The sequence below is a fragment of the Juglans microcarpa x Juglans regia genome, chromosome 7S, assembly GCF_004785595.1.
Source record: "Juglans microcarpa x Juglans regia isolate MS1-56 chromosome 7S, Jm3101_v1.0, whole genome shotgun sequence".
Lineage (NCBI taxonomy): Eukaryota > Viridiplantae > Streptophyta > Magnoliopsida > Fagales > Juglandaceae > Juglans > Juglans microcarpa x Juglans regia.
Genome location: NC_054607.1, coordinates 19,620,086 through 19,646,811, shown reverse-complemented (window position 1 = coordinate 19,646,811; position 26,726 = coordinate 19,620,086). Strand labels below are relative to the sequence as shown.

Genomic DNA, 26,726 nt, shown 5'->3' with positions numbered 1-26,726 from the left:
ATAAGATCAAACATATCCTACGCTACCTTCATGGAACGGTTGACATGTGATTGTTTTATCCAAAATGATCAAATCCTCAATTAGTTAGGTATGCAGACTTAGTTTACATTTTTTATCCGCATAAAGGAAGATTAAAAATAGGATACCTGCTCACTTGTGGAGGTACAACTATTTTATGGAAACTTGTGAAGCAAACATTAGTTGCTACTTTTTCTAACTTTTTCCAAACACTCAAAGATTATTGCAATTCATGAAGCAAGCCGAGAATGCATTTGGTTAATATCAGTAATTCAACACATTCGAGAAAAGTATGGTTTATCTACAATCAAAGTTAGCCCAACAACATTATATGAAGATAATGCTTCTTGAATCACACAAATCAAAGAGGTTATATCAAAGGTGATAAAACCAATCATATTTCACCAAAGTTATTTTATACATATGAACTTCAAAAGAGCGGTAGTATTGATATCAAAAAAAATACGATCATGTGATAATTTGATGAATCTATTCACTAAAGCATTACCATCTGCAATATTTACGAAGTTGGTACATAAAATTGGAATGCGTCAACTCAAGGATATTTTATCATAAACTTTTACGTAGGAGAAATAATCAAATGTACCATTTTTCCTTCACTAAGGTTTTTTCTCATTGGGTTTTCCTTTACAAGGTTTTGACGAGACAATTCTACAGCATTCCAAGGTACACAATAATATTGTACTCTATTTTCTTCGCCATTGATTTTTTTCCCTTTGGATTTTTCCATGACAATGTTTTAACAATACATGTTCCTTATATATGATAATCCAATGAGGAGTGTTATAAATATATAAATGAATTCGGTGGATGATCATTTAGATTCTACCTTTCAGAATTCTACCCCATTCATGCACCAACTGTTAGAATTCATAAATTCATTAATCTATTATCACTTCATATTCCTTATCCTCATATACCTATAAAAGGGTGTCTTGGAGATTGCTGGTATAACACAAGAAATTCAAAGTAAATGATATTAAACTTCTGAAAAACTACTCTTACATTGCATTCTTACTATTTGTTTCAAGTTTTACAACATTTTTAACATTGTTTCATGGTTCTTAAATCCATTTAAGTTGTCTTTTATTAAACTTGTATTGTCAATATTTTTTTATAGATAGTTCACCAATGTAAGAGCAATAGATATTGATATTACAGAAATATTTTAAACACACAAAAAATTACATAAAAAATAATTTTATATAAATTAACATAGTTTGATATGGTTTATCAAATTGTAAAATTATTTTTATTGTAATTTACTTTTATGGATACTCCTTCTCTTACTATTAAGGAAATGATTTGTATAGTTCTAAAATCAAGTCCGTACTTCTTTTTAAAAAAATAGGGTTGTAAAATTTTTGGTCCCGGATTAGAAAAATCGACTAGACTAGACCAACAAATTTGTTTGGTTGGTTTTGGTCCTCCATTTGTGGGATCAAATGGGTTTCAATCCGGTCCCGAGGTGGGATTTTTTCATCCCAAATTGGACCGGACCAGTCGAACTATAAATATATATTTTTAAATAATTTTTTTATAAATTGTATATACTAGTTTATATAATAGTTAAATAAGTGAATTATGTAATTTTCATCTAACCTATGACTATTGATAATATAAAATGTTAAATATATAATTATTAATTAACTAGTATCAATTAACTATTATATAATTATCAATTTTGATCATTTGAACAAATTTTTAGGTTATTTTTAAGTAAAAAATGTGTAAATAAAATTAAATAATTGTATTATTCAAAATTACAAATATTGTGAGCTTTTTTATATTAATGGGCTGAAAATATACATTACGAGCTTTTTTGTATACTTCTAGAATGATGGATTTTTTTGTATGATTGAGTTCCATTTAAAATGGTCAAGATCGATAACTAACGATCTGATCCGGTCTACTAGAGATAATCGATCCAGTCCGATCAAAAAAATATGAACCGGAACATCCCAAACGAGACCGGTCCGATTTACACCCAAGAATTTTTTTTTTTTTTGATAAATACACCCAAGAATTGGATCCTACTAACTTTTAATGAGAACGTAGTGATCCACATAATTTAAACAAATGATTGTAACTAACATTAAAAATATGATATCTTAAAATTGAATTATTTTGGAAGCCCATTTAAAACCAGTACCACACAACCGTTCTCGCTGTCTCTCTTTTCGTTGCTCTCTCTCTCTCTCTCTCTCTCTCTGATTCATGTTCATGGCTTCCCGACTCCCAGGATTCATTCCAATTCCCGTTTCCCCATTCCCAGTTGAGGTATTCTCGAGACCCCCTCAACGAATCCCTTGTCTTACCCTTCCACCTTCAAGTTCTTACTCCCTAGTTGCTTCTTCTGAGAGCATTTCAAGCTCTAGAAGAGGATCGCCGGCACTTAACGCTCTCAAGGAGGAACTCATCCAATCCCCAAGTTCAGTACCTACCCATGATTCCAGAACCACTCCTTCTTCTTCTTCTAAGCTCGTTCTCGTCGTGGGCGGTTCCGGCGGCGTTGGTAATCTTTAGTCTTGCTCTTTTCCTCTGCTGTTCATGAAATAACATGGATGCCTATGTACTTATCTATCGTACTTATCTATCCATTTATATATTTGTGTGTGTGGTTTGTGTTATACGAAATTTATGGTCAATTTTTGGTCTGAAGGTGTCGGGTTTTTCAGTTTCAGTTTCTGCTTTTGTTTTTATTTTATATTGAATATAATCCAAATATAAACGGTTCTAATAAGATAATATTTCCAATATGACGGTGAAAGAAAGGAGACCGGGGGGGGGGGGGGGGGGGGGGGGGGGGGGGGGGGGGGGGGGGGGGGGGGGGGGGTGCATTTGCGAATTTTCATTGAGAGAATTCTTGTTACATTCTTATAGCTTCCACCAAGATTTTTCAGTGTAACACCGACTTTTTTTATTTCGTTGAGGAGGTTTGCAAGTTTAGTGCTTTTCTATCCTTCCAGGGCAGTTGGTAGTGGCATCATTGCTCAGCCGGAATATCAAGTCTCGGATATTACTACGAGAACCTGAGAAAGCAATCGCCTTGTTTGGTGAACAAGATGAGGAGACATTGGAGGTAGCATTCTTCTGACTTAATATGAAGCTCTGAATAATGCAAATATTATCTTTATTTTTTGGGCATAATGTTATGGTGCGAAACAAAATTTTCTACTATATAATTCTTATTTTCCCTCGGGATGTTAGATTTTGTAATCATGGAGTTCTTCAACTTGATAGGTGTTTAAAGGGGATACTCGAAACCCAGAGGATTTAGATCCATCTATATTTGAGGTAATCTTTTGCTTTACCCAATTCCGCTTTCCTTTATTTTGTTTTATTTATTCTCTGAAAAGGAGATGAAGGTGTTCTTGTCTTAATAAAAAATTGTGTAATTTTCTAATGCATGACTTCTGTTGTTAAAACCTTGTCTTTCAGGGAGTCACGCATGTAATTTGCTGTACAGGAACAACAGCCTTTCCTTCAAGACGGTGGGATAGGGATAATACACCAGAAAGAGTAGGTCAGGCTTATATTCTGTATTTGTTATTAATTTTAGCATCCAGGAAACCAGAATCTGCAAGTAACAGCATTGATAACACAATCTGCAATTCTCTTATGTATTAGTGCCTGTGCGCTGAAGAATGGTCCTGGGTAGTAGTTAGAGTACATCATTCTTGTGCCTTTAAATTGCAGTTATATGTATACACATGGATGCATGTTTGCATGCACGAACACCCACACACTTACACATCAATGTATGCTTTCAGAGTTTTTGACTATAAGTTTTTAATTGAAGATTGGGAGGGTGTGAGAAATCTTGTATCTGCACTGCCTTCTTCACTGAAGAGAATTGTTCTTGTTTCATCAGTAGGTGTAACAAAGTCCAGTGAACTACCTTGGAGGTAAGAATACCTTTTAATTGGATGGGAAATTACAAAATAAGCACTTTTTGATCGGTCTCTAATGTTGGTACAAGTAATATATGTGATGTAATTTATTTTGTTATAAATTACACAGTAAGCACTTATAAGGAAAGTATTTGAATATAAATTTTATTACCTTACAAATATATATTTGCCAAATGCTCATATTCACATGATTTCCAATTTCAAAGTTTCTTTAGGAATTCACGTATTCTGTACACTTTCTTTAGTGGTTCTTTGAGGATATCTATTACAAATAAGAGCAGTACATATATAACATACACCATATGTTTGGGAGTGAGAATTTCTACTTTTCTCTTCTAGTTATGGCTTTAGTTTTTTCAAAATGCTTGTTGTGAAGTTTTAGCCGCATGGTGTTCCCATTATATTCCTATATACAGTTGACATAAAATTTTGCGTACTTTCTAGTACCATTGACTTATTTTATTATTTTGTTTTATTTTTATAGCATTATGAATCTCTTTGGTGTTCTGAAATTTAAAAAGATGGGAGAGGATTTTCTTCGCAATTCTGGCCTTCCATTTACCATATTAAGGTATGTAGCAAATACATATTGTTTATTCGGTGGTGAGAAAATGAATTCATAATGATTAGAGAGGGACCCCAGCCTAGCAAAATGATGTCTTATACTTTATATATGTTTATACTTCTCTTGTGAACCAGACCTGGTAGATTGACAGATGGACCTTACACGTCATATGATCTAAATACTTTGCTCAAAGCTACTGCTGGAAAAAGACTTGCAGTCCTTATAGGTCAAGGTATACAGTAAACAATTTGTTTCTGGAACAACTTCCAACATTTTTCTTTATCACGTGATCTGAATATTATGATCATCTGTATCTATACTTTTTTGAAACATTCTTCCTTTTCAAGTTTTTTGATATCTCTTGTCTGGCATTTTTATATATGTTACAGGAGATAAACTTATTGGAGAGGCTAGCAGACTTGTAGTTGCAGAAGCATGCGTGCAGGCACTGGACATAGAATCTACTGAAGGGAAAATTTACGAAATTAATTCAGTTGAGGTAATCTCTTGTTAATGATTGATTTAATGGTGGAGAATTTGAATCAGAAACCCATAGCTTTTTTGCAGACTAAAACAGAAAGAAATTCATGAGAGACAATGTAAGGGCTGCTATTTCTTGAACTCACAACAACATTTCTGTGCAGCACAGAAAATGGACTCATTCAAAATATTGTGACAATTACAATTTGAGAATTTGGTCAGTTACTCCCTCTTTTTTTTTTTTTTAGCCATGCTGAGATTCCCTCGTGCATTTTTTTAGGCATGACACTGTGCCATCACAAGTTTTGAATCAGGACTCACCATAAGAAATTCGGTCCACCTTAATCAGTGGAAAACATGTGGCAACCCCACAAGTTGCTATGAAGAAAATTATTTTTGCTTATTTAAAAAAGGAAATTAAAAGGAAAGAAATTATAATTTATTAATAAATACAGAAAAAAAAAAACCAAGTTGTGAGGGGAAACCTCCCCTCCTACCTTGGGTTTTTTTTTTTTTTTTTAGAAAAAGAACTATATTTATTTTTTAATAAAAAGTAATATTTTTCCACACGTTTTCCATCATCTAGGGTGAAATGGGAAATCCTGATTCAAAACTTGTGATAGTGCATGATCTTTTTGCTAAAAAAAATTGCACAAGGGGCGAAGCTTGGCTTGGCTAAAGCATAGGGGATTACTGACCAAATATTCCACGAGTTAACTTCATGGTGAGATGATATCATTGAACACAATGGGGTGGTTTACTTCGACCACCTACTATGTTCTACACTTCCTCTCCAAATTATATATAAGCTAATATAATTGCTGACGTTTTGCTTACTTTTGAATAACAATGATATTAATAACAGAAATAATGTATAATTGAAGAGGTTTTGGAGGTCCTATTATTATGAATTAGATGCTATTCTGGCCACTTCAATTGGTTATAACAAATCACAATATATCCCGTTGTTTGGTTGACTAACTTTGGAGAGCCAAATAGAATTCCAGCATTGCCTCAAGAGTCAGTAATTATAAAAAAAGATTTGAGAATTGCCTTATTAATGTCCAACAGGGAAGAATAATCGAAAAAGGCTTCCTGGAGAAGAAATGTCACACTTCCTTCTAAACCTATCTCTAAAGAGAACTAGACGCCACAACCAAGAACCCACCCACTCTACTACCCTAAGTGCTTACCACAGTAATCTTCTCTTAATCACCCAACCATGCTGAATGAGTCTGACAACAATGGGAGTTATTGTAACAGTCTTGTTAACTATTGTTGCAAGTGAAACAGTTTGGAGTATCTTACATGTACAGTGGCCAGTTGAAAATATTGCAACCATTTGTAATCACGTGTCATGCATGGATTCATCATTTGAACTAGATGAATTTAATGTTAAATCTGCGTAGTTTGCTCGAAAGGAAAAATGCGAAAAAGGGTATAACTGGGAAAAAAATAAAAGGAATTGGACAAGCAGGAAAAAAAAATATGTAAAATGTTCGAGTGAGTAGACGAGTTCATTTTGGACGTTGATGCAATAGTTACTCCAAAGTTCTCTTTGATTATCTTGCCATATATGCGGTTATTTTGTCTAAATATCTGTTTAGTACTATTGTCGACCCATTGCTGGTTTCATTACTGGTATGGAGGTTGTCTCAGTCTTTTGGTGTCTTCCTTAACTTGAGAGTTTCTTTGTGTTGTATTTGCTGGGGTATAACCCTGTGCCTTTCTATAATTTTTCCCTCTTAATTTACTCTTACTTATCCCAAGAAAGAAAAGATCCTTTTCTTTGTTCTAGAGAGAAGGGGGAGTTTCTCTTTCTAAAGTTCTTTGTTCAGTTTGTCAACTTGAGTTCCTTCATCGTGGCTGAATTTGAAGTGTTAATATTTTCAAAGTGTATTCTACTCCATTACATGAAATAAGTAACAAGTTTGTGGCTTTCATGAGCATGTGATGTTTGGAGCAACCATTGTTCTGAGCTTATGTGGAGTACCTTTTAAATTGAATACATTTTATTGATTTTTGACTCCTTGTCAAAAGGCTGAATCTGAACTTACTGCATTATGGAGTTGGCTTTAATCACTATGTTCAGGATATGACAAACAAAATATGTCTTCAATTGTCTCCTAAAAGTTTTGAATTTGGTTGTTTCCTGACGCTCAACATTAACCAATGTCTCATTTTATTGATGAAAATGCTCCTTTTCCTTCTTTCACATTGGATATTACCTTCGTGAGAATTTATAAATTAAAGCAGAAAGAGACGTATTGGATCACATCCTGTATTTTCCCTTTTGTGAATATTTATCCTAAAGCTATAGACCATTGTTGTGCAATACAAATTTATCAGGCCTTGAATCAGAGTCTGCTGTCTAACTCATTTGTTAATGTATTTTTCTGGAGTTGAAATTGTGTATTTAATTGAATTTTATTCATGGCAACTGCTTGTGATCACTTCCAGTTAACTTTACCATATTCTGTCATACTTGAGACATTGTTTGCTGGACTGTAATTTGTATGCAGGGGGAAGGGCCAGGAAGTGATCCACAAAAGTGGCGAGAGCTATTCGATGCTGCGGAAGGCCAATGATTGAACTCTCATGCTGCGGAAGGCCAATGTGAAGATATGCATAGGCCATAAATTATTGTCTACAGGATGCAAATAACCAGTTATTGTAATTTATATGGTTAATTTAGCTGTAATTATATATTTTCTTTTATTCTAGTTTCTTTCTATTTTTTCTTCCTCTCCTTGAAGTTTCTTTCTATTTTAGCTGTAATCATGTTTACGACAATCCCAGAAGTAGTCTGCATTTTTAAATTAATTACATAAAATTAATTTATGAATATGAAATATTTTAATTCACCATAAATAATAATATATAGTATATCTATATTTTTATATTTTGAAAATTATAACTAATAAATTAAAAAAAATATTTTTAAGGTATTTTAGATGCCTTTCAATAAATTATTATAATTAAACAATCCCGTTCGAACGTTTATTTTGAGTTCAAACTAAGTTCATATCGTTCGAGCCGATCGAACACTTCGGTTCGAACAATATTGAATCAAATCCTCACCAATTTTTTTATAATTTCCTACCAAACAAGTCATTCGAATGACTAAATGTGGTGATTGAATTAGTTCAAACCCAATTTCTTTGAGTTCAAACTATCTTGCAACCATATTGCCAGATTTTCCCACCAAAAATTGGCCATTTGAACATAAAATTTCAATTCAAAAGGTTTTGAACTTTTCCCAACAAAGTTATATGTACTTTCCTACCAAGATTATTATTCGAATAGAGACTAAATCATTTGAATAGATGTTAACTCTCTATTCAAACATATTTTTACCCATTCGAACATATTTCTATTTTTGAGACGATATATTTCGTCATAGAAGATCTAGTTCGACTAGATATTTATCCGTTTGAACACCTTGAGAACCTCATCCATGTTTTAAAATGAAATTTAAATTTCGTCCCAAATAAATACTTTTAGAGAGTCCCTATAAATTGTCTCTAAAAATGAAATTTGTTGTAATGTAGGTATCGTTTGGTTATACATATGAGATGAGATGAGAAATATGTGAATAATAGTAAGATATGTTGTAAATAATAGTAAAATAGTTTGAGTTAAGATGATTTATGGAGTTTTGAAAAATGATAGATAAAAGTTTAATAAAAATATTATAAAGTTAATATATTGTTAAAATATAATATTTTAATATTATTTTTATTTTGAGATTTGAAAAGATTGAATTATTTTATGTTTCGTTTGAAATTTAAAAAAGTTGTAATGATTAGATAATAATTAGATGAAAAAATTGAAAAATTGAAAATTTGAAATTGAAAAGTATTTGCGTTTGAATAGTATTTAGATGTTAAGATGAGATGGGTTAAGACCCAAACCAAACGGGGCTTTAATCTAATTTCTAATTAGATATTGCATGTCGAACCAGCGCCACTCATGCTCTACTTGTTTTGGGGTCATGGCTTGGGCAATTAAAGGTCTTGCATGCATGATCAAATAAGTACTCTACAAATAAATAATGAAATGGTAGAAACGAAAGCAGAGCAGACTGCATTAGCAAATGATCATGATTTTGGAAAAGATGATGAAAGAAATAGTGAGAGAGCTAACTGGGAGAAGATTATAAGATGAATGATTAACAGTATCTGCTGAAACAAGTTCCAAAATCTTCAGTACCCTTGACTAGAATTAATATTATAAAGCTAGAAAAATCAAACAAGAACAATAAAAGAGTAAAGTTGATCAGACCCTTAAGAATTACTAATTTTTCTGAAACCCAGAAATTGATAATATGCTGCCCTTGTGACAAAGGGCCTCTGTCCCAAAACAGAGCTTTGGAATAGAGAACTGCCTTACCCTACCAGTCTTTAGATCACAAAAAAATAACCTCCCAGGGCACCTCAATAGGAGCACTCGGTCAAATTCCACTAGCTCTAAAATGGCTGCAAGTCTATTGAAGAAAAAACAGGTTCTTGCTGGTTTTAGATCAATATCGTACTCTTTGACCCATTGATCTTTCCTTTCGTATTCCTTCAATACCCAAATATCGATGTGCGGCGGCCTGAGCATCGAGCAATCAACGACAACAATAGCCAAATTTCCATTTAGATCAAGCAAACAACCCGGCCACCTAAATTTAGGTGGATAAATCAAGCCAAATTCTTCCTTGGAAATATCAAACGAAACAATCTTAGAGCCTACTCGATGATGATGACCTTGTTCATCTACATGATCATGATCACTAGGGTAAGCAAGCCAATGAAGATTTCCAGATGCAAATACAGGCAATCCAAATAAACGACAAGGAGGGTCTTTGGGAATGGCTCTCCATGAGTTCGTACCAAGTGTGAATACTTCACCATGAAAAGCAGTACTGTTGGATTCATCATCAAACACTCGAACGATCTTGTACGTGTTTTTTGAACAATCAAAGCCTAACCCGTAGTATGTCAGGCCATTTTGTGTAGGAGAAGGCCGCCGAGATGGATATGCTGCTGGTGTTGGCTGCAGGGATACGACTTGTTTCCTAATAGGGTTAAACAAAACTACGATGCTTTCGTTACCATGACTACTTTTTGTGAAGCAAGACAGCCCATTACAGATGCACTGTAGATTATAGCCTTTCAAAGTTACAAACTTTGAAAAACTACGCAAACTAGCCTCTGAGAGTCTCCCTTCCGGGCTAAATATTACGTCCGTTGTCTTGCCGGGATGGTGGAAAACTAAAACGTTAGGTTCTTCAGCACATCGGGTTTGCTGCATATAAGCGAGGCATGGATCGTCGATGATGCTGCGCCATAGAGAAGAGACGCACCTGAATCGGAAAAGTGACTTGATGGGTAGTCGTGAAAAGATTTCATAGAGAAGATCTGAAGGGATACGAGACGCCATGCTAGCTTGTCTGTTTGCTTGCTATATATAGGCCGGGTTTGCTCACGATGTTGGCTGGGCAGTGTGGCGTGAAAGAAGAAGAAAAAAAAAACCAAGGGTGAGGGAAGAACTTACAGGCAACGTGGGAGAGGTGATGTGCGGCTGGCTGATCTTGCTGGTTTCATAAAGTTTGGAATGGATTTATACGAAGGAGAGAAGTAGCTGATAAGGATAAGACAATTTCAAATTCAAAAGATATCAGCTCCAAGTTCAACTCTATTCCAAAGTATTCGGATACTGAAGTCTCAAGCCAAGATTATAGGAGATAATATTTATCTTGTGAAAATCAAAATTTGTAACAGATTCTATCTTGTAAATACGTTACTCTATATATACTATCTCTCGGAAGCCATTCAAGGCAGAGAGTATAACCCAGTTTTTATCGTTTTATTGTATCAGAGCCTACATGACTAACGTCAATGGCATCCTCTTCCGATTCCTTTTTAGCGTCTCTCTCAAACACACCTATTACACCTCCTAGCATCCAAAGCTTGGTTACTATCAAGTTGAGTAGTGAAAACTACTTATTATGGAGAGCTCAAATCACCCCATATCTCAGAGGCCAACGTCTTTTTGGCTACGTCGATGGGAGCCGACATCAACCCGCCCAATATATTTCAAAACCAGTAGCTGCTATATCAACTGCAGCCCCTCCTCTGCTTCTCAATCCAGAATTTACTAACTGGTTTGATCAAGACCAGATTGTATTGAGTATTCTCACGTCTTCTTTATCGGAGAGCTTCCTTGCCAAAGTGGCTGGTGCTACCACATCTCAAGAGGTCTGGTCTGCACTGGAATGTATTCCTCTCACTCTCGAGCTCGCCTCTCAACAACTCGGCGTCAATTTTCTACCTTCACAAAGGGTGGCATGACTATCTCGGATTATTTCCAGACTGTGAAGTCCCTGGCTGACACTCTTGTAGCCATTGGACACCCACTCCCAGATGCAGAGATTGTCTCATACTTGCTAGGTGGCCTCGACTCATCTTATGATCCCATTGTTACGTCCATTCAAACAAGGGATGCTCCAATGGAACTTAAAGATATATTTGGCCATCTCCTCAATTTTGAATTATGTCTACAGCAACATACTCAAGTCATTGAAGCTACCATCGGATCTGCCAATGTTGCAACCCGCACTGATCAACCTTGTGGTGCTCCTGGTAAGCCACCATACCCAAACCGTGCTCCATCTTACTCAGGTTCACGTGGTCGTGGTAGGGGTCGAGGTGGTCGACATGGTGGAAACCGGTCAATGTGACAGATCTGTGGCATAGCTGATCATCTCGCCATCAAATGTTTCCATCGTTTTGATCAGGCTTATCAAAACATGCCAAACAACATGACTGCATTTTTTACAGCACAAAAAGCTCCAACTGATACCAATTGGTATCCCGATACCAGCTCCACCAACCATCTTACCAACGATATTCAGAACTTAAATCTTCACACCGATACCTATAATGGTTTGGATCAAATTCAAGTAGGGGACAGGGCAGGTTTGGCTATAGCTCACATTGGTTCATCTGAGATTAAGTCTTCACATTCTACATTTAATCTTCACAATATTTTACATGTTCCACAAATTAAGAACCTTATTTCTGTGAGTCAATTTACCAAAGACAATAATGTATTTGTTAAATTTCACTCATCTCATTTTTTTGTGAAGGACAAGGTTACGAAGAAGGTTCTTTTGCAAGGCAAGCCTAAAGATGGACTCTATCCTTTTCCCTCCTCCAACACGACTTCATCACCATCTCAATCATTTTTATGTCAATGTGTTCCTTTGGAAGTATGGCACCGCTGGCTGGGACATCCCACCTATCAAATAGTAAAGCATCTTGTGTCTAAATTCTCTCTTCCAGTTTCCTCAAATAAAATACCGAGTGTTTGTTTGGCATATCAACAAGGAAAAAGCCATCGTCTACCATTCCCAGATTCTCAATCTATTTCCACTCATCCCTTAGATTTAATTTTTTCTGATATATGGGGTCCATCCCCTATTTTATCTACCAAAGGCAATAAATATTATGTTTCTTTTGTTGATCATTTCAGTAAATTTGTTTGGCTCTATCCTCTTGCAAATAAATATGATGTTTTGACTATTTTTTCTCAATTTCAAAAAATGGTTGAACGTCAATTTAGTCGACAAATAAAATGCGTCCAAACAGACTAGGGTGGTGAATTTCAAACACTTCATCGATATTTTCACAAAGTGGGAATTCAACATCGTGTTTCTTGCCCTCACACCTCTCAACAAAATGGCTCGGTTGAAAGGAAACATCGCCATGTTGTTGAAACTAGTTTATCCTTATTATCCCAAAGTTCAACTCCTCACTGTTTTTGGGATCATGCTTTCCTAATGGCAACTTATCTTATTAACCGTCTTCCAAATGCTCCTCTCAGCATCTCTCCATTTGAAAAATTATTTCATAAGGCACCCGATTTTTCTCTCATTAAGATTTTCGGTTGTGCTTGTTATCCCTATCTTTGACCCTTTAACAAACACAAGTTGGATTTTAGGTCCAAAAATGTGTCTTTATTGGCATCAGTAATCTCCACAAAGGTTACAAATGCCTTGATCCTGACTCTGGCAAAGTGTTTGTGTCTCGGCATGTCATTTTTTATGAGACTTTGTTTCCGTTCTCATCACCCACACCGTCTTCAGTTCCTATCGAAATTCCTCGCACAACGTCGTCCACACTCTTGCCTTTATTAATCTCTTCAAACGACCGACTTGCTTCTACCGTTTTTGCCATTCCATCACTTCATGGTATGACGTCGTATGTGGACCCTCTTGAAACGACAGCATCTCACTTATCTTCCTCCCTTGTTGCGTCAAATGAGTCTTCTCCCTTGTTTTCGTCTTCCTCACCGACACGTTCTCCCCTGCTTTTGTCTTCCTCACCAACATGTTCTCTGCTTCCTACAGCGTCGTCCACACCATCTGCAAATGCCTTGCCGACTGAACCACTTCTGCCTCGTTCTCACCCGATGATTACCCGCTCACAGAACAATATTGTGAAGCCCCAGCAATATCTCGATGGCACTACCAGGTATCCTCTGCGCACTGCTCTTCTTGCCATTTCCACCATTCCCACTGATCTTACAAGCTACTCTGAAACTCATAAATTCTCATAATGGCGTGAGACCATGGATGCCGAATTTTTTACTTTCATGAAGCAATGTACGTGGTCCTTGGTCCCTTATGAAGCGTGCATGAACCTGGTTGGCAAAAAATGGGTTTACAAAACAAAAATCAACTCCGATGGCACTCCTGAAATACGGAAGGCCCGTCTAGCTGCGAAGGGCTATCATCAATAGCAAGGGTTAGACTATGATGATACTTTTAGTCCAGTCATCAAGCCTACAATCATTCGGCTTGTTCTTAGTCACGCTGTGTCTCACAAATGGCCTGTTGATTAGATTGACATAAGCAACGCTTTTCTCCATGGTTTTCTCTCTGAAGTTGTCTACATGCAACAACCAGTGGGTTATGTCCACCTTGAATTTCCGTCTCACATTTGTAAGTTGAACAAGGCATTATACGAATTAAAACAAGCCCCGCGGGCTTGGTTCTCACGCCTTAGGGACAAACTAATGGATCTCGGATTTCTTAATTCTCAGTCAAACAATTCTCTATTTGTCTATGTTTCAGACTCACTTACAATGTAACGCTCCGATCCCGAGAGTCTGGAGAGTTAACTCATATTACCTGATAATCAACTCCAACATTGCTAATATACTTCCAAAAGCTCCAAATCAAATGTAAACACTTCAAATTTAATTAACCACACATACTCGTATATAAAATCCTCAATACAGTAACCCCAAAAATTACCAACTTCTCTACATGTCACTTAAACACACATTTCAACAATGTAATTATCAAAAATCACCAATACTCATCAAAAGCTTTCTATTCTTAAACCACTATTATTAAGTCATTTTACCCAATTCTTCATAGTCCTAATCCTCAGCTGAAATGTCCAAAAATCATCTAAAAATATTAGAGATAAGAAGGGGATGAGTTATCAACAACTCAGTAAGCAGAGAACATATACTAGTATGCAAACATGAGCATTTATAGTTTTCAGAATGCAGAACAAAACACTTTTTATTTTCAGAATGCAGAGTCAAAACATGTTATCAAAAATATCAGAGCGAAGATTTCAGAAAATATTCTTATTCAAAGTCTTTTGGCATAGCATAACTAACCACCATCATACTAGAACATCACATCGCATCAGAGACCATGTTTAACCCTCGTGGTAGGGTTGTGCAAACCCCAGTAGCTAACCGAGCATAAACAGAATGTGAATCTTCCCCTTATTTATTTTCGGAGCCCCGAGTGTGCATATAGGAAAGACCACCAGAAAAACCACTTTGTTTCTAAAGTTGGTGCACCAGAAACAGAACAGTTGGTACCAACCCAAACAGAAGCCATTATTAGCACTCGTGGTAGGTCAATTAGATCACCATCCACAAATCACATCCCGATTCATAATGTCATGCCAAAAGTTTTCAGAAATTACATCATATTAGAGTACAAAAATCTTCAGAACAGAACATAATCAGATCACAAAATATAATTTTATGCACAAATTTTCATATTCGCTCTCTTTTGCACAGTTCAAAAGCAAAATGCAAAATAACTCATGTCTACACCAGTCATGCCAGAAAATACTTTATTCTTGAACAGAATCTCATGAGTAATGTAGAACAAATAACTAAGGTAGTTCAAATTTCTTTTCATAACAAAACATGCATATTTTCAAAAATCAACCTCAGCCCATTTTATTTTTATACAAATCTAGCATAGGAACCCTGCTTATTTGGACTTCTTAGCTTTTCATAATTTCCTCAAATGGCGAACAAATATTAATCGTTACCTATAAGAATAATCATGTAATTTCTGTAAGTTTACAATCAATCACGTATTTCGATATTTAAGCCTAAACTTCTAAAATAGCCTATTTTAATTTCCCAAAACTTAAAATCCTGATAATCCCAAAATATATCATTACTTTCTAAAATCATCAATATCCACCATAACCAACGTCAAACTCAAAATACTCATATTTAAACCTGAAACGGCCAACAAATCTCACAGCATAAATCAATCACACAAACTACTCCATCATTCAATCCAACTGACGCCTTTCTCATCGGACTCAGTCCAGCACAACTAACCAATTCGCAGTAAAATAAGTTAGTACAAAAATATATTTAAATCACGAAAGTTCTTTGGAAAAATACTTACAATGCTATAATATAATTTTTGAAAGATCACGGAGGTGCTAGAAGTAACGGCACAACAACGGAATAGTGTAAAATGCATTGTGGCTGTAGGTCTCAAAAACCCACTTTTGAACAGGGACAAACCAATAGTTGAGATTACTAGGGAAGAGTTTAGGGATGTCGATGAATCCAATGGTAGTGGTGGTTGGCCGTGGGTGGCGGCGTAGAGGTGGTCGAAGGCTAAAATGTCTAAAACGAAAATGTTGATGAATGTGCTTCACCGGTGGTAGATTGGGGCTAAGGATTGGTGGTTTAGGTTGCTAGGAGGTCAAGGAAGATGTGGTGAAGAAATGGTGGTCAGAGGTGGCGCAACGGCGGCGCTGGAGCGAAGAGAAGGCTGCAGCTTCAAGTCGTGCGTGGGGACTTACGGTGGTGCGAGAGGGGCTGGGATTGAAGAGGGGTGGTCGTCAGACGGTGGCGCACGGCGGCGGGCTAGGGAAAGAAGAAAACGCACGGGGAGAGGGAGAGAGGGACGTCGTGCGCGGGAGGAAGCAGGGGAGAAAAAGAAAAAGAAGAAAAGGAAAGAAGAAAAAGAGGAAAGAGAAAAAGAAAAGAGGAAAAAGAAAAATGGAGGGAAAGAAATGAGATCCAATCCTCACATCTTGGGTCACAAAAATAATCTAACGAAAAAGATTTCAAAATAACAAATTAAATAAAATAATTTAAACGTAGTGATTAAATGAAAATAAAATAATTAAATCCAACAATAAACTAATTTAAAATAAAAAATAATTTAAATAATGAACAATAATTAATAAGAAGAAAACATATTGAATTAATGATTAATAATATAACGTAAATCATCTAAAATTTGAAACAAAAAGCTCATAATCTTAATAAATACAATAATTTACTTAGTTAAAATACACATAAATACGGGGTATTACATACAATGTATGTACTCGTATATGTTGATGACATTTTAATCAAATGTTCAAATGCAACAGCCATCACTCTTCTTCTTGCTTAGCTCAACTGTGATTTTGTTGTAAAAGACTTGGGGCCATTAAATTATTTTTTAGGCGTGGAGGTCATCTCAGTTTCAGGGGGTCTTCTTCTTTCTTAGCGACAGTGCATCCTTAATCTCTTGAAACGCACCAATATGTTAGAGGCTAAACCAGTTTCCTCTCCCATGTCCTCCTCCTAGCAGTTATCTCTTTTTTATGGCAACCCGTGTCCTAATGAGACTTTATTCCACAGCGTGGTAGGAGCACTTCAGTATCTATCTCTCACTCGCCCAGATATCTCCTTTGTAGTGAACAAAGTGTGTCAATTCATGTACAAGCTGACGGACATTCACTGGACTGCCGTTAAACAGATACTATGGTATCTTAAATTTTCCATTGATTTTGGTTTACTCATCAAACCGAGCCCCTCCACACAACTCTCAGTCTATTCTGATGCGGACTAGGCTGGCTCACCTGATGATCGTAAATCTTCTTCGGGCTACTGCATCTACTATGGTCACAACCTTATTTCATGGAGCTCCAAAAAGCAGCCCACCGTGGCTCACTCAAGCACCGAGGCTGCTATTGCTCACGCTACTGCCGAGACCTTATGGCTATTATGCTTGCTTCGTAAACTTCATATTTTTATTCCATCTCGTCCAATCTTATGGTGTGACAATATAGGAGCAACTTATTTGGCGGCTAATCCAGTATTTCACGCTCGTACAAAGCATGTGGAAATAGATTACCATTTTGTCCGTGTAAAAGTTCATAATAAATCATTAGATGTCCGGTTCTTATCCAGTAAGGATCAAATTGCCGATGTACTCACTAAACCTCTGGTTTTTGTCCGTTTCTCTCATCTGCGAGACAAGCTCAACATGAGGTCTCCTCCGTTGAACTAGCATGGGCGTGATAAGGCCTTATCACATTCAAATTTCAAATTCAAAAGATACCAGCTCCAAGTTCAACTCTATTCCAAAGCATTCGGATACTGAAGTCTCAAGCCAAGATTATAGGAGATAATATTTATCTTGTGAAAATCAAAACTTGTAACAGATTCTATCTTGTAAATACGTTACTCTATATATACTATCTCTCGGAAGCCATTCAAGGCAGAGAGTATAACCCAGTTTTTATCGTTTTGTTATAGTAGCTAGCTAGGCTAGGGTTTTTATATCGGTTAAAGGAATTCTAAGGCAAAGAGGACTAGAGCTGTATTGCGTGTTGCGTACAAGCTGGCTATTCGCGGACAATGGGTCGTTCAAATTTCACACAGCTTGTTTACAATACGAAGACTGCGGGAATAAGAGTCATAGGCGTTGTAATATTATTATAGTTCTACTAATTTATTTTTGTAAGTAGCTGGAGTTCTTCTATATATATATATATATATATATAAGAGCAAACACCCTTCATTCACATGATATATAAGATTTAATTTACTAAAAATCTTAATTTTAAATTTCTCTAACAAATCAAATTATCATATCAATTAAATAAAAAGTAAGTTTTAAATAGATTTTTTCGTAATAATTGTATAGTCATATACAAACTTTATATTCCTATTCTGTAGAGGAAAATATTATTCACAGACGCTTTTATTACTTTGAATACTCTATTAATTAACTAGAATTTATATGTAGCTATATATATAGATCAACCTCCTATCCTATATATGCATGCATGAAACACCTCAACTACTTTTTTTTTTTTTTTAAAAACCAGAGGTTGCCTCTTTAATAAAAAAAAACTCTTACTTTGGCGGAGGAATACCTTTACAAAAACTCAAACAAACCAAAACATACCAACAACACCAATATATCCCCATACAAAAAAAAAAAAAAAAACTCACAATCTCGGATGTGGCAAACCCAAATAATCCAATCTCAACAAACCTCTCACCTACCTCGGCATCTCCCTTAAGTTAGCCCACAAACTCGAGATGCCATTCGCACCTATATGTGCCAAGTAATCTGCCGAACTATTTCCTTGACGATAAACATGATGCACTTGAAAATCAATCTGATGAAGCAATTCTAGAATTTCATTCTAATAGTCTTCCAAATACTAGAGATTACAATGTGTTCCTATGATACAATTAACAACAAGAAGAGAATCAAGCTCCAGCACCACACGAGTTGCTCCCAGTCTTTTCACCTGCCTAAGGCCATGCAACAAACCCATCATCTCTATGAAGTTGTTTGATCCAGACCCCACTGATATTGCAAAAGCATATAAAAGCTTGCCCTCATGACTTCTCAGCACACCACCTGCACCAGCAGCACCTGGATTCCCACGACTGCATCCATTCGTATTGAGCTTTATCCAACCTTCCTCTGGCTTCTTCCAGTACACCAACTTTGGCACTCTTCTCTTGGTCGATTTAATAGGAACATTCAAGGCTATTAAGATAGCTTCATCTCTTTTAGATAGGCACCTTCCTACATTTAATTTCTCCCCAATTCGAGAAGCCCAGTACACAATATGCCTCCAAACCGTAGCAACATTATCAGCCATACCTTCCATACGAGCTCTACATCACCTCATCCAAAGACTCCAAATAATAATTCCCGTAACAAGCCAATCAGCTAACCTGTTTGAGATGTCTGAGATGCACTACAAAACCACATTTCAACCACATCTTTCCAGCTCCTCCCTTCCAAAAATAGCAACCCCACTAACATATAGCTTCTTCTCCATATTTCTTTGGCAAGATCCCCCTTAGCTAGCACATGTTCCAGAGTTTCATAGTCCCTATGCAAACAACAGTCACATTTTGAAGCTAGAGGAATCCCAACAGATTTAATCTGATTATCAACACTAAGACCATTAAGCATAGCCTTCCACATAGTCACCGACATATTTTTTGGCAAACAAGAGTACCACGCCCAATCCGACCATCTATTATTCAGCGCTCGTATTCGAATGCAATCCCAAGCACTCTTGGTAGAAAATTTACCATTCACACTATCCAGTCATACAAAACAATCTACCCCATTGTGACACTTACTCAAGACCTTCATAATTTCAGTTATTCTATCCTCTCCAACCATAAGTTGAAGCAGACCAACTTCCCAACCAGAATCTAGTTTGCACTTTTTTATTACCAAATACAGTCTCTCACTTATTGGTTGTAGCTGCATCAATGGCCCCTCCTCAAGCCACCTTTCATGGCAAAAAGACACATTTCATTCCTTAACAGTCCATTTCGACAAACGAAGCACATCTACAATGAATAACCGATCTCCAAAACCGAGAACGCTTATTACAATCATTCAAGGAAACATGTTTATTACGAATATATTTTGCACAAAAGAATATAGACCACAAAGACTTATCCTCAAGTATTTTCCAAGCAAATTTCATATGCAAGGATTTTTGAATATCTTGAAGCTTCCTTAAACCCACTACTTCTTCTCCTACTGGTTGACATAAAATCTGCCATGCCAGCCAATGTTTCTTTGGCTTATCATCAACCATCCCCAAGAAAAAATTGCTGAAATGTCAATTTAAAATCTTCAAAACTGTTAAAGGCACCTGAACAACAGACATAAGATGAATCGATAAACTCAAAAGCACATAGTTCAGCAACAATAGCCAAGTCCAAATAGATAGAAATCGGTTTTGCCATCCTTCCAATCTATTTTTTTTTTTACCTATCAAATCATCCAAATGAATAGCTTTTAACCTGCCTGAAATAATAGGAACCCCAAGGTATTTAAATGGAAAAAATCCTTCCACAAAGCCCATCATTCGCAACAATACTCGCCACCGAGTAGGAGGAATATATCTTGCAAAAGTAATGGAAGACTTCTCTTTGGTAACAGATTTTCCGGACCACAACTCATACTTTCTCAAAATATCAGCAATGGACTTAAGAGAAGATTTACCACCATTAAAAAAAATGACAATATCATCCACATAGAGTAAATGAGAAATAAGTGGAGTACTCCGAGGGTGATAAAAGCCTTGATTTTATTATCCACAAATGCTTTTTTCAACAACCGAGATAACATTTCTTTAACCATAATGAATAAATATGGCGAAAGATGATCTCATTGCCTCAACCCATGATCCCCTTTAAAGAAACCTTTGGATACTCCATTCATCACAACAGAAAATCAAGGTGTTGTAACACATTGTCGAAGCAATTTACACACCACCTCAGAAAAACCGAAATCTGCCAACACATTGAACAAAAACTCACAATTTACACTATCATAAGCTTTAGCCATATCAATTTTAAGGATAACATTACCACCCCTCACAAGTTTATTAATACAATGAACCATTTTCTAAGTTAGACTAATATTTTCAAATATACTCATTCCTTTAATAAAAGTACCTTGTTCCTAGGATATAATGCAAGGCAAAATAGTAGCCAAACGATCTACAAGAATCTTGGAGCACACTTTATAGAACACAGCATAAACTAATCGGCCTAAACTTATCAAAGGATGCCGGGTTTTCAACCTTTGGAATAAGCACAAGGCCGACGTAGTAAAAAAAGGAGGCAATTCAGCACCCAAAAAAAAAATCATGGACTCCGTAAACAATATCCTTCTTCACAATACTCCAACAAGCTTGAAACAAACCTAACCCAAATCCATCTAGTGGGCTAGGACTACTATTCACAAGGATGGAACAAATAGCATCTTCAATAACTTGGATTGAAGGAGCTGATATATCATTTCACTATCTTGCTTAGAAATGGCTCTACTTACTATAGAAGAAAGAACAGGTAAAAAACCAACTTATTTGTGCACCAAGAACTACTCGAAATACCTCACTGTCCCATCATGAACCTCTTCCATAGACGATAACAGAGTGCCATCATGAAGTCTCTTCTCATTAACCACCGTAAATGACTTAGAACCATGAGCACGAAAAAATTCAACCGACGCCTCCCCCTTGTCCAACTAGTTCTGCTTAGCTTATTGCCTCAGTCTAATAGTCTCACGGTCTATCCAAGTTTGTAGTTCAATTTTTGTACACAAGAAATCATGTTCATCATGTTCTGAATAATCCTCATGCAAAATACCTTTTAATTCTGATAGCCTATCTTCCAACCTCGTGATATTCCATTTGGTTCTACCAAAAACTTCTTTATTCCACCTTCTTAACACGACTTTGGTGTTTTTCAATTTTCGGCCAAGCCTCCCCATACCACTATCTTCAACATCAACCACCCAAGCCTTTTCCACACAATCCTTAAAAGAATCATGTGTTATCCACATCTACTAAAAGTTAAACGGAAACCCATATCCCCTACCATCCTCCTCCATCCAAACCACCATTGGAGAATGATCAACGTCAGTCTTCCATATACCTCATATGCGCACAGGAAAGTTTGTAAGAGAAGTAGTGTTCGTCAACACACGATCAAGTCTTGACTAGCTCCTTGATCTTCCCTCTTGTCCATTACACAAGAGAATTGATTCCCAGAGGAACTCATATCCAGCAACCCAACCTCATCAATGAAATCATTTAAATCTTCCATTGGCGAAGGTAATCTTGGTCTTCCTCCTCTAAGTTTAGAATCTCTTCTAATAATATTAAAATCCCCCATGGCAATCCACGACACCCCACTCGGACTTACATTACGTAACTCCTCCCATCACTCCCTTCACTCATATTGAGAATATTTTGCATACACAAACGAATAACAAATACTTTCATCTCTATCTTTCACAAGAACTATAATTTACTGATTCGACGCAGCCACCATCGATACCTGCACATCAAACCTCCACAAAGCCACAACTTTCCCCTTGCTCTTTGTTAGACAAACAACCAGAAAATTAAAAATCATTCTGAGCCTTTTCCAATTTTCTACCAGATTGAAACAGCTTTGCCAAAACCAAAATACCATTTTTATTCTTCCAACATAACTTTCTCAATCTTCTTTTAAAACTAGTACCTAACCCCCTAATATTCCAATAGATAATTGGATGCATCATAAATTCATTCTTGGGGGCTTGCTTTTAGCCCTGGTTGAGCTTCTGGTAGAAATGCCGTCCTTTTTCCCTTTCAAAACATCAAGATTCGAGGCATAGTCTTTCTCTTTACATAACTGTGATATATCCTCTTCCCTCCCAGAATCAAATATAATTTCCATATCACAAGCATCATCCTGTTGAACCACATATTCTTCACAAGATTCTCCATTGACCACATAGTAATACAAACAATAGGAGTTGCTGTCAAAACTTCGAAATCAAATACCATCCCCTATTCTCGCCACTTCATTAATCGGGAACCCCAAAGGACCATCGCCATGCTCTCCACTCCCATTTACAGTGGCACCCTCCAGTCCTAAACCAAATCTTGCCAAAGATGCAACAAGAACAACTTCAGAATTCATGACATTATCTTCTCGTTGAGCATGAACCTCTGCATCCTTGACCTTCAAGCCTTCGACTCTCTCCTCAAGAATAGGAGACAACACATTCGGCATATTTCCTCCCAGAACAATGCCAAAACCACTGCCTTTCAGGGCATCGCTACTCACATCAGAATTTGAGACCTCTGTTTCTTTCAACACCTTCGTTTCCATAGCTTTCTGCATCTCATCTGGCTCTAATACCTGCTTATCCTTCCAGACCCATCTTTGGCCTTGTTTACCACCATCAACCTTCTGTTTTTCATCATGCTGCTTTCCAATCCTTTTACACGTATTAAGATTATGTCCCTACACCAAACACTTCTTGCAATATGCTGGTAAAGTCTCGTACACCACATGCTGAATAAAACTCCCCTTTTGATGTGGCATACCAATCCAGAATGAATCAATCGAATCATTGGCAATATTCATTTCAATACACATACTAGCACCATCATTGTGAGATACACAACGAGTAGAATTATCTCTACGCACATACTTTCCTAATGGCATAGTGATATTCTTAAGAAACGATTCATGATAGAACTTTGAGGGTAACCCTGGCAACAAAATCCAGAAAAGAACCACCTTCGGCTCAGACTCCTCAGAATAATTAGGGCTTCAATGAAACATCCGGTACGACACCCCTCCACTTCACCAGTTTCCCTCGAAAAAGCCTTGATAAAATCCACCTCATTGGAAAACCTCATAAAGTCCACCACAAATAAATGTCGTAATAGAGTCCAATGAAGTCGTTGTCGAAGAAACTTCAAGACCAGGGAAAACAAAAACGACTTCGCAGACCGATCAATTTCCTCCTTGGAGAAATTGAGGTCTCTCCATCCAAAATCTTTGGTGGCCTCAAAGGAATCTCCACCTCAGGAAGAGGTTATGGAGACTGGGCCACCATATTAGCAAAGGGTCACCAACTAGAAGACGCCGAGGCCACCTGGAGGCCCCCGGTGGCAAGCATCGCACAAAGAAAACCCTAAACCTTGGAAGAATCTATTACCTCGGTTGCATATAAAAAAATACAAAATGTCACTCGAAGCACTTCAACTACAAATATATTTAAGTAGTTATAACTCATGAGACCATTTCTCCTTTTGATTTAAAGAAATACTCCTTGTAAAAAAAAATGCATTAATATATAGGGTAGGCTACATTAATGATCACTAAATGCATGGTTCTAATTATATATTCCTCTTACATTTAAATTAATATTTATGGTGTTAATATTACTTAACTTGTTTTGGTCATGTATCTCTTTATATCCACACATATATATAAGAAATTATATTTATATATATAATAGAATTGGGGTTGGATCTTATAATTTATGTGACAGATAAGATATTATATAAGTAATTGATCATTTCGTGACAAAATAATTATATATGATTTGTCACAAATAAAACTGTAAAAGATAGTTGAATGCAATTATATATTTGTGGTTTCTTAATAGGAATTTATTTATTTAACAAATTCGGATGAAATATTAATCTCCAATATATAATAACAACAAAAGAATTAATTATTAGCACATATTTATAGGAATGATCACAAGTTAAAAGGCTTGGGTGGTTGATGTTGAGGATAGTGGTATGGAGAGGCTTGTCCAGAAACTGAAAAACACTAAAGTGGTGTTAAGAAGATAGAATAAAGAAGTTTTTGGTAGAACCACTTGGAATATTACGTGGTTGGAAGATAGGCTATCATAATTATAAGGTATTTTGCAAGAGGATTATTCAGAGGAAGATAAACAGGATTGCTTGTGTACAAAAATTGAATTGCAAACTTGGACAAACCATGAGACTATCAGGCTGAGGCAACAGGTTAAGCAAAATTGGTTAGACAAGCAAGGGAGAGGCGTCAGCTGAACTTTTTTGTGCTCATGCTTCTAAGTCATTCATAGTGGTTAATGAGATGAGACTTCATGATGGCACGTTGTTATCATCTCTAGAAGAGGTCCATGAAGGGGCGATAAGGTACTTCAAGCAATTCTTGGTGCATAATAAACCTGTGAGGGGTGGAAGTGTTATCCTTAAAATTGATATGGCTAAAGCTTATGATAGTGTGGATTGAGAGTTTTTGTTCTATGTGTTGGCAGGTTATGATTTTTCTGAGGTGGTGTGTAAATTGCTTCAACAATCTGTTGCAACACCTTGGTTTTATGTTGTGATGAATGGCATATCCAAAGGTTTTATTAAAGGGGGTCGTGGGTTGAGGCAAGGAGATCCTTTCTTGCCATATTTATTCATTATGGTTGAAGAAATGTTATCTCGGTTGTTGAAGAAAGTGTTTGTAGATAATAAAATAAAGGCTTTTTATCACCCTCGAAGCACTCCGCTTATTTCTCATTTACTCTATGCGGATGATATTGTCATTTTTTCTAATGGTGGTAAATCTTCCCTTAAGTCCATTGTTAATATTTTAAGAAAGTATGAGTTGTGGTCTAGACAATCTGTTAGCAAAGAGAAGTCTTCCATTACTTTTGTGAGATATATTCCTCTTTCTTGGTGGCAACTATTGTTACGAATGACGGGTTTTGTGGAAGGATTTTTTCCCGTTTAAATACGTTGGGGTTCCCATTATTTCAGGAAGGTCAAAAGCTATCCATTTGGATGATTTGATTGTTAAAATTAAAAGGAGATTGGAAGGATAGCAAAACTGATTTTTATCTACTGGGACTCGGCTACTGTTTCTGAAACATGTGCTTTTGAGTTTGCCGATTCATCTTATGTCTGTTGTTCAAGCGCCTTTAACAGTTTTGAGGAAGTTAAATCGATATTTCAGCAATTTTTTTTGGGGGACGGTTGATGGGAAGCCGAAGAAACATTAGTTGGTATGGCAGATTTTATGTCAACCAGTAAGAGAAGGAGGAGTGGGTTTGAGGAAACTTCAAGATATTCAAAAATCATTGCATATGAAATTTGCTTGGAAAATACTTGTGGATAATTCTTTGTGGCCTCAATTCTTTTGTGCAAAATATATTCATAATAAAAATGTTTCATTGATTGATTGTGATAAGGGGTCTCGATTTTGGAGACCGGTTATTCATTGTATGCCGGATGTGCTTCAGTTGTCAAAGTTGAATGTTAAGTAAGGAAATTTTGTCTTTTTGGCATGATAGGTGGCTTGAGGAGGGGCCTGATGGACACCAAGGTGGACCAAGTCTTAAAGATCATTTGCAAGTTTCAGATAGGACAATCACAAGATTAAGAGCTAGGAAGTGCAAAGAAGCAATGCAAGGATTGGTGCAATCCACTTGGGACAAGTCTAGCAAGCGCTGAATATTCAAGATGGGCTTGAGAGAATGAGACTTAGTGATCATCCACGTGATACAAGCTATGGAAGAGTACAACATAAATTAGGGCCTATTATTATGTTTATGTGATTGAAAGCCTTGGATTTGTTTATTTCATTTAAATGCGGAGGTTGTGTCGGCAAGATGGGCGGCTGAGCACGAGAGGGAGAGAGAGTGAGAGAGATGATGAGAGAACACGATGACAGAAAGGGGGAGAGATGGAGAGGAGAAGCAACCAAAGGTCGTGGCCTTACTAAGTGGAACAACAACGTGGGTGACGAGTGGTGCTTGGTGGCACCTTTTTGCTCAAGCGATGACGGTG

At 36.6% G+C, this 26,726-nt stretch overlaps 2 protein-coding genes across 2 annotated transcripts; one reads left to right on the top strand and one right to left on the bottom strand.

Annotated features, from left to right (window-relative positions):
• Positions 1-2,180: 2,180 nt before the first annotated feature.
• LOC121241490 (sanguinarine reductase) lies at positions 2,181-7,735 on the top strand. Its single transcript, XM_041139270.1, has 9 exons — positions 2,181-2,554; positions 3,009-3,121; positions 3,283-3,336; positions 3,481-3,565; positions 3,842-3,947; positions 4,438-4,524; positions 4,653-4,750; positions 4,908-5,017; positions 7,521-7,735. Exons 1-9 carry the CDS (start codon positions 2,257-2,259, stop codon positions 7,584-7,586), a joined length of 1,017 nt encoding a protein of 338 aa, XP_040995204.1. The 5' UTR covers positions 2,181-2,256; the 3' UTR covers positions 7,587-7,735.
• A 1,559-nt stretch (positions 7,736-9,294) lies between these two features.
• LOC121240907 (putative F-box protein At4g38870) lies at positions 9,295-10,425 on the bottom strand. The gene has a single exon (XM_041138429.1). It carries the CDS (start codon positions 10,423-10,425, stop codon positions 9,295-9,297), a length of 1,131 nt encoding a protein of 376 aa, XP_040994363.1.
• Between the last annotated feature and the right edge of the window lie 16,301 nt (positions 10,426-26,726).

Excerpts from the sequence above, each read along its gene's own strand:
- LOC121241490 (XM_041139270.1), top strand. The coding sequence starts at position 2,257 with ATGTTCATGGCTTCCCGACTCCCAGGATTCATTCCAATTCCCGTTTCC. Across the intron at positions 2,555-3,008 it reads GGGCGGTTCCGGCGGCGTTG|GGCAGTTGGTAGTGGCATCA; the intron begins GTAATCTTTAGT and ends CTATCCTTCCAG. Across the intron at positions 4,525-4,652 it reads CTTCCATTTACCATATTAAG|ACCTGGTAGATTGACAGATG; the intron begins GTATGTAGCAAA and ends CTTGTGAACCAG.
- LOC121240907 (XM_041138429.1), bottom strand. The coding sequence starts at position 10,425 with ATGGCGTCTCGTATCCCTTCAGATCTTCTCTATGAAATCTTTTCACGA.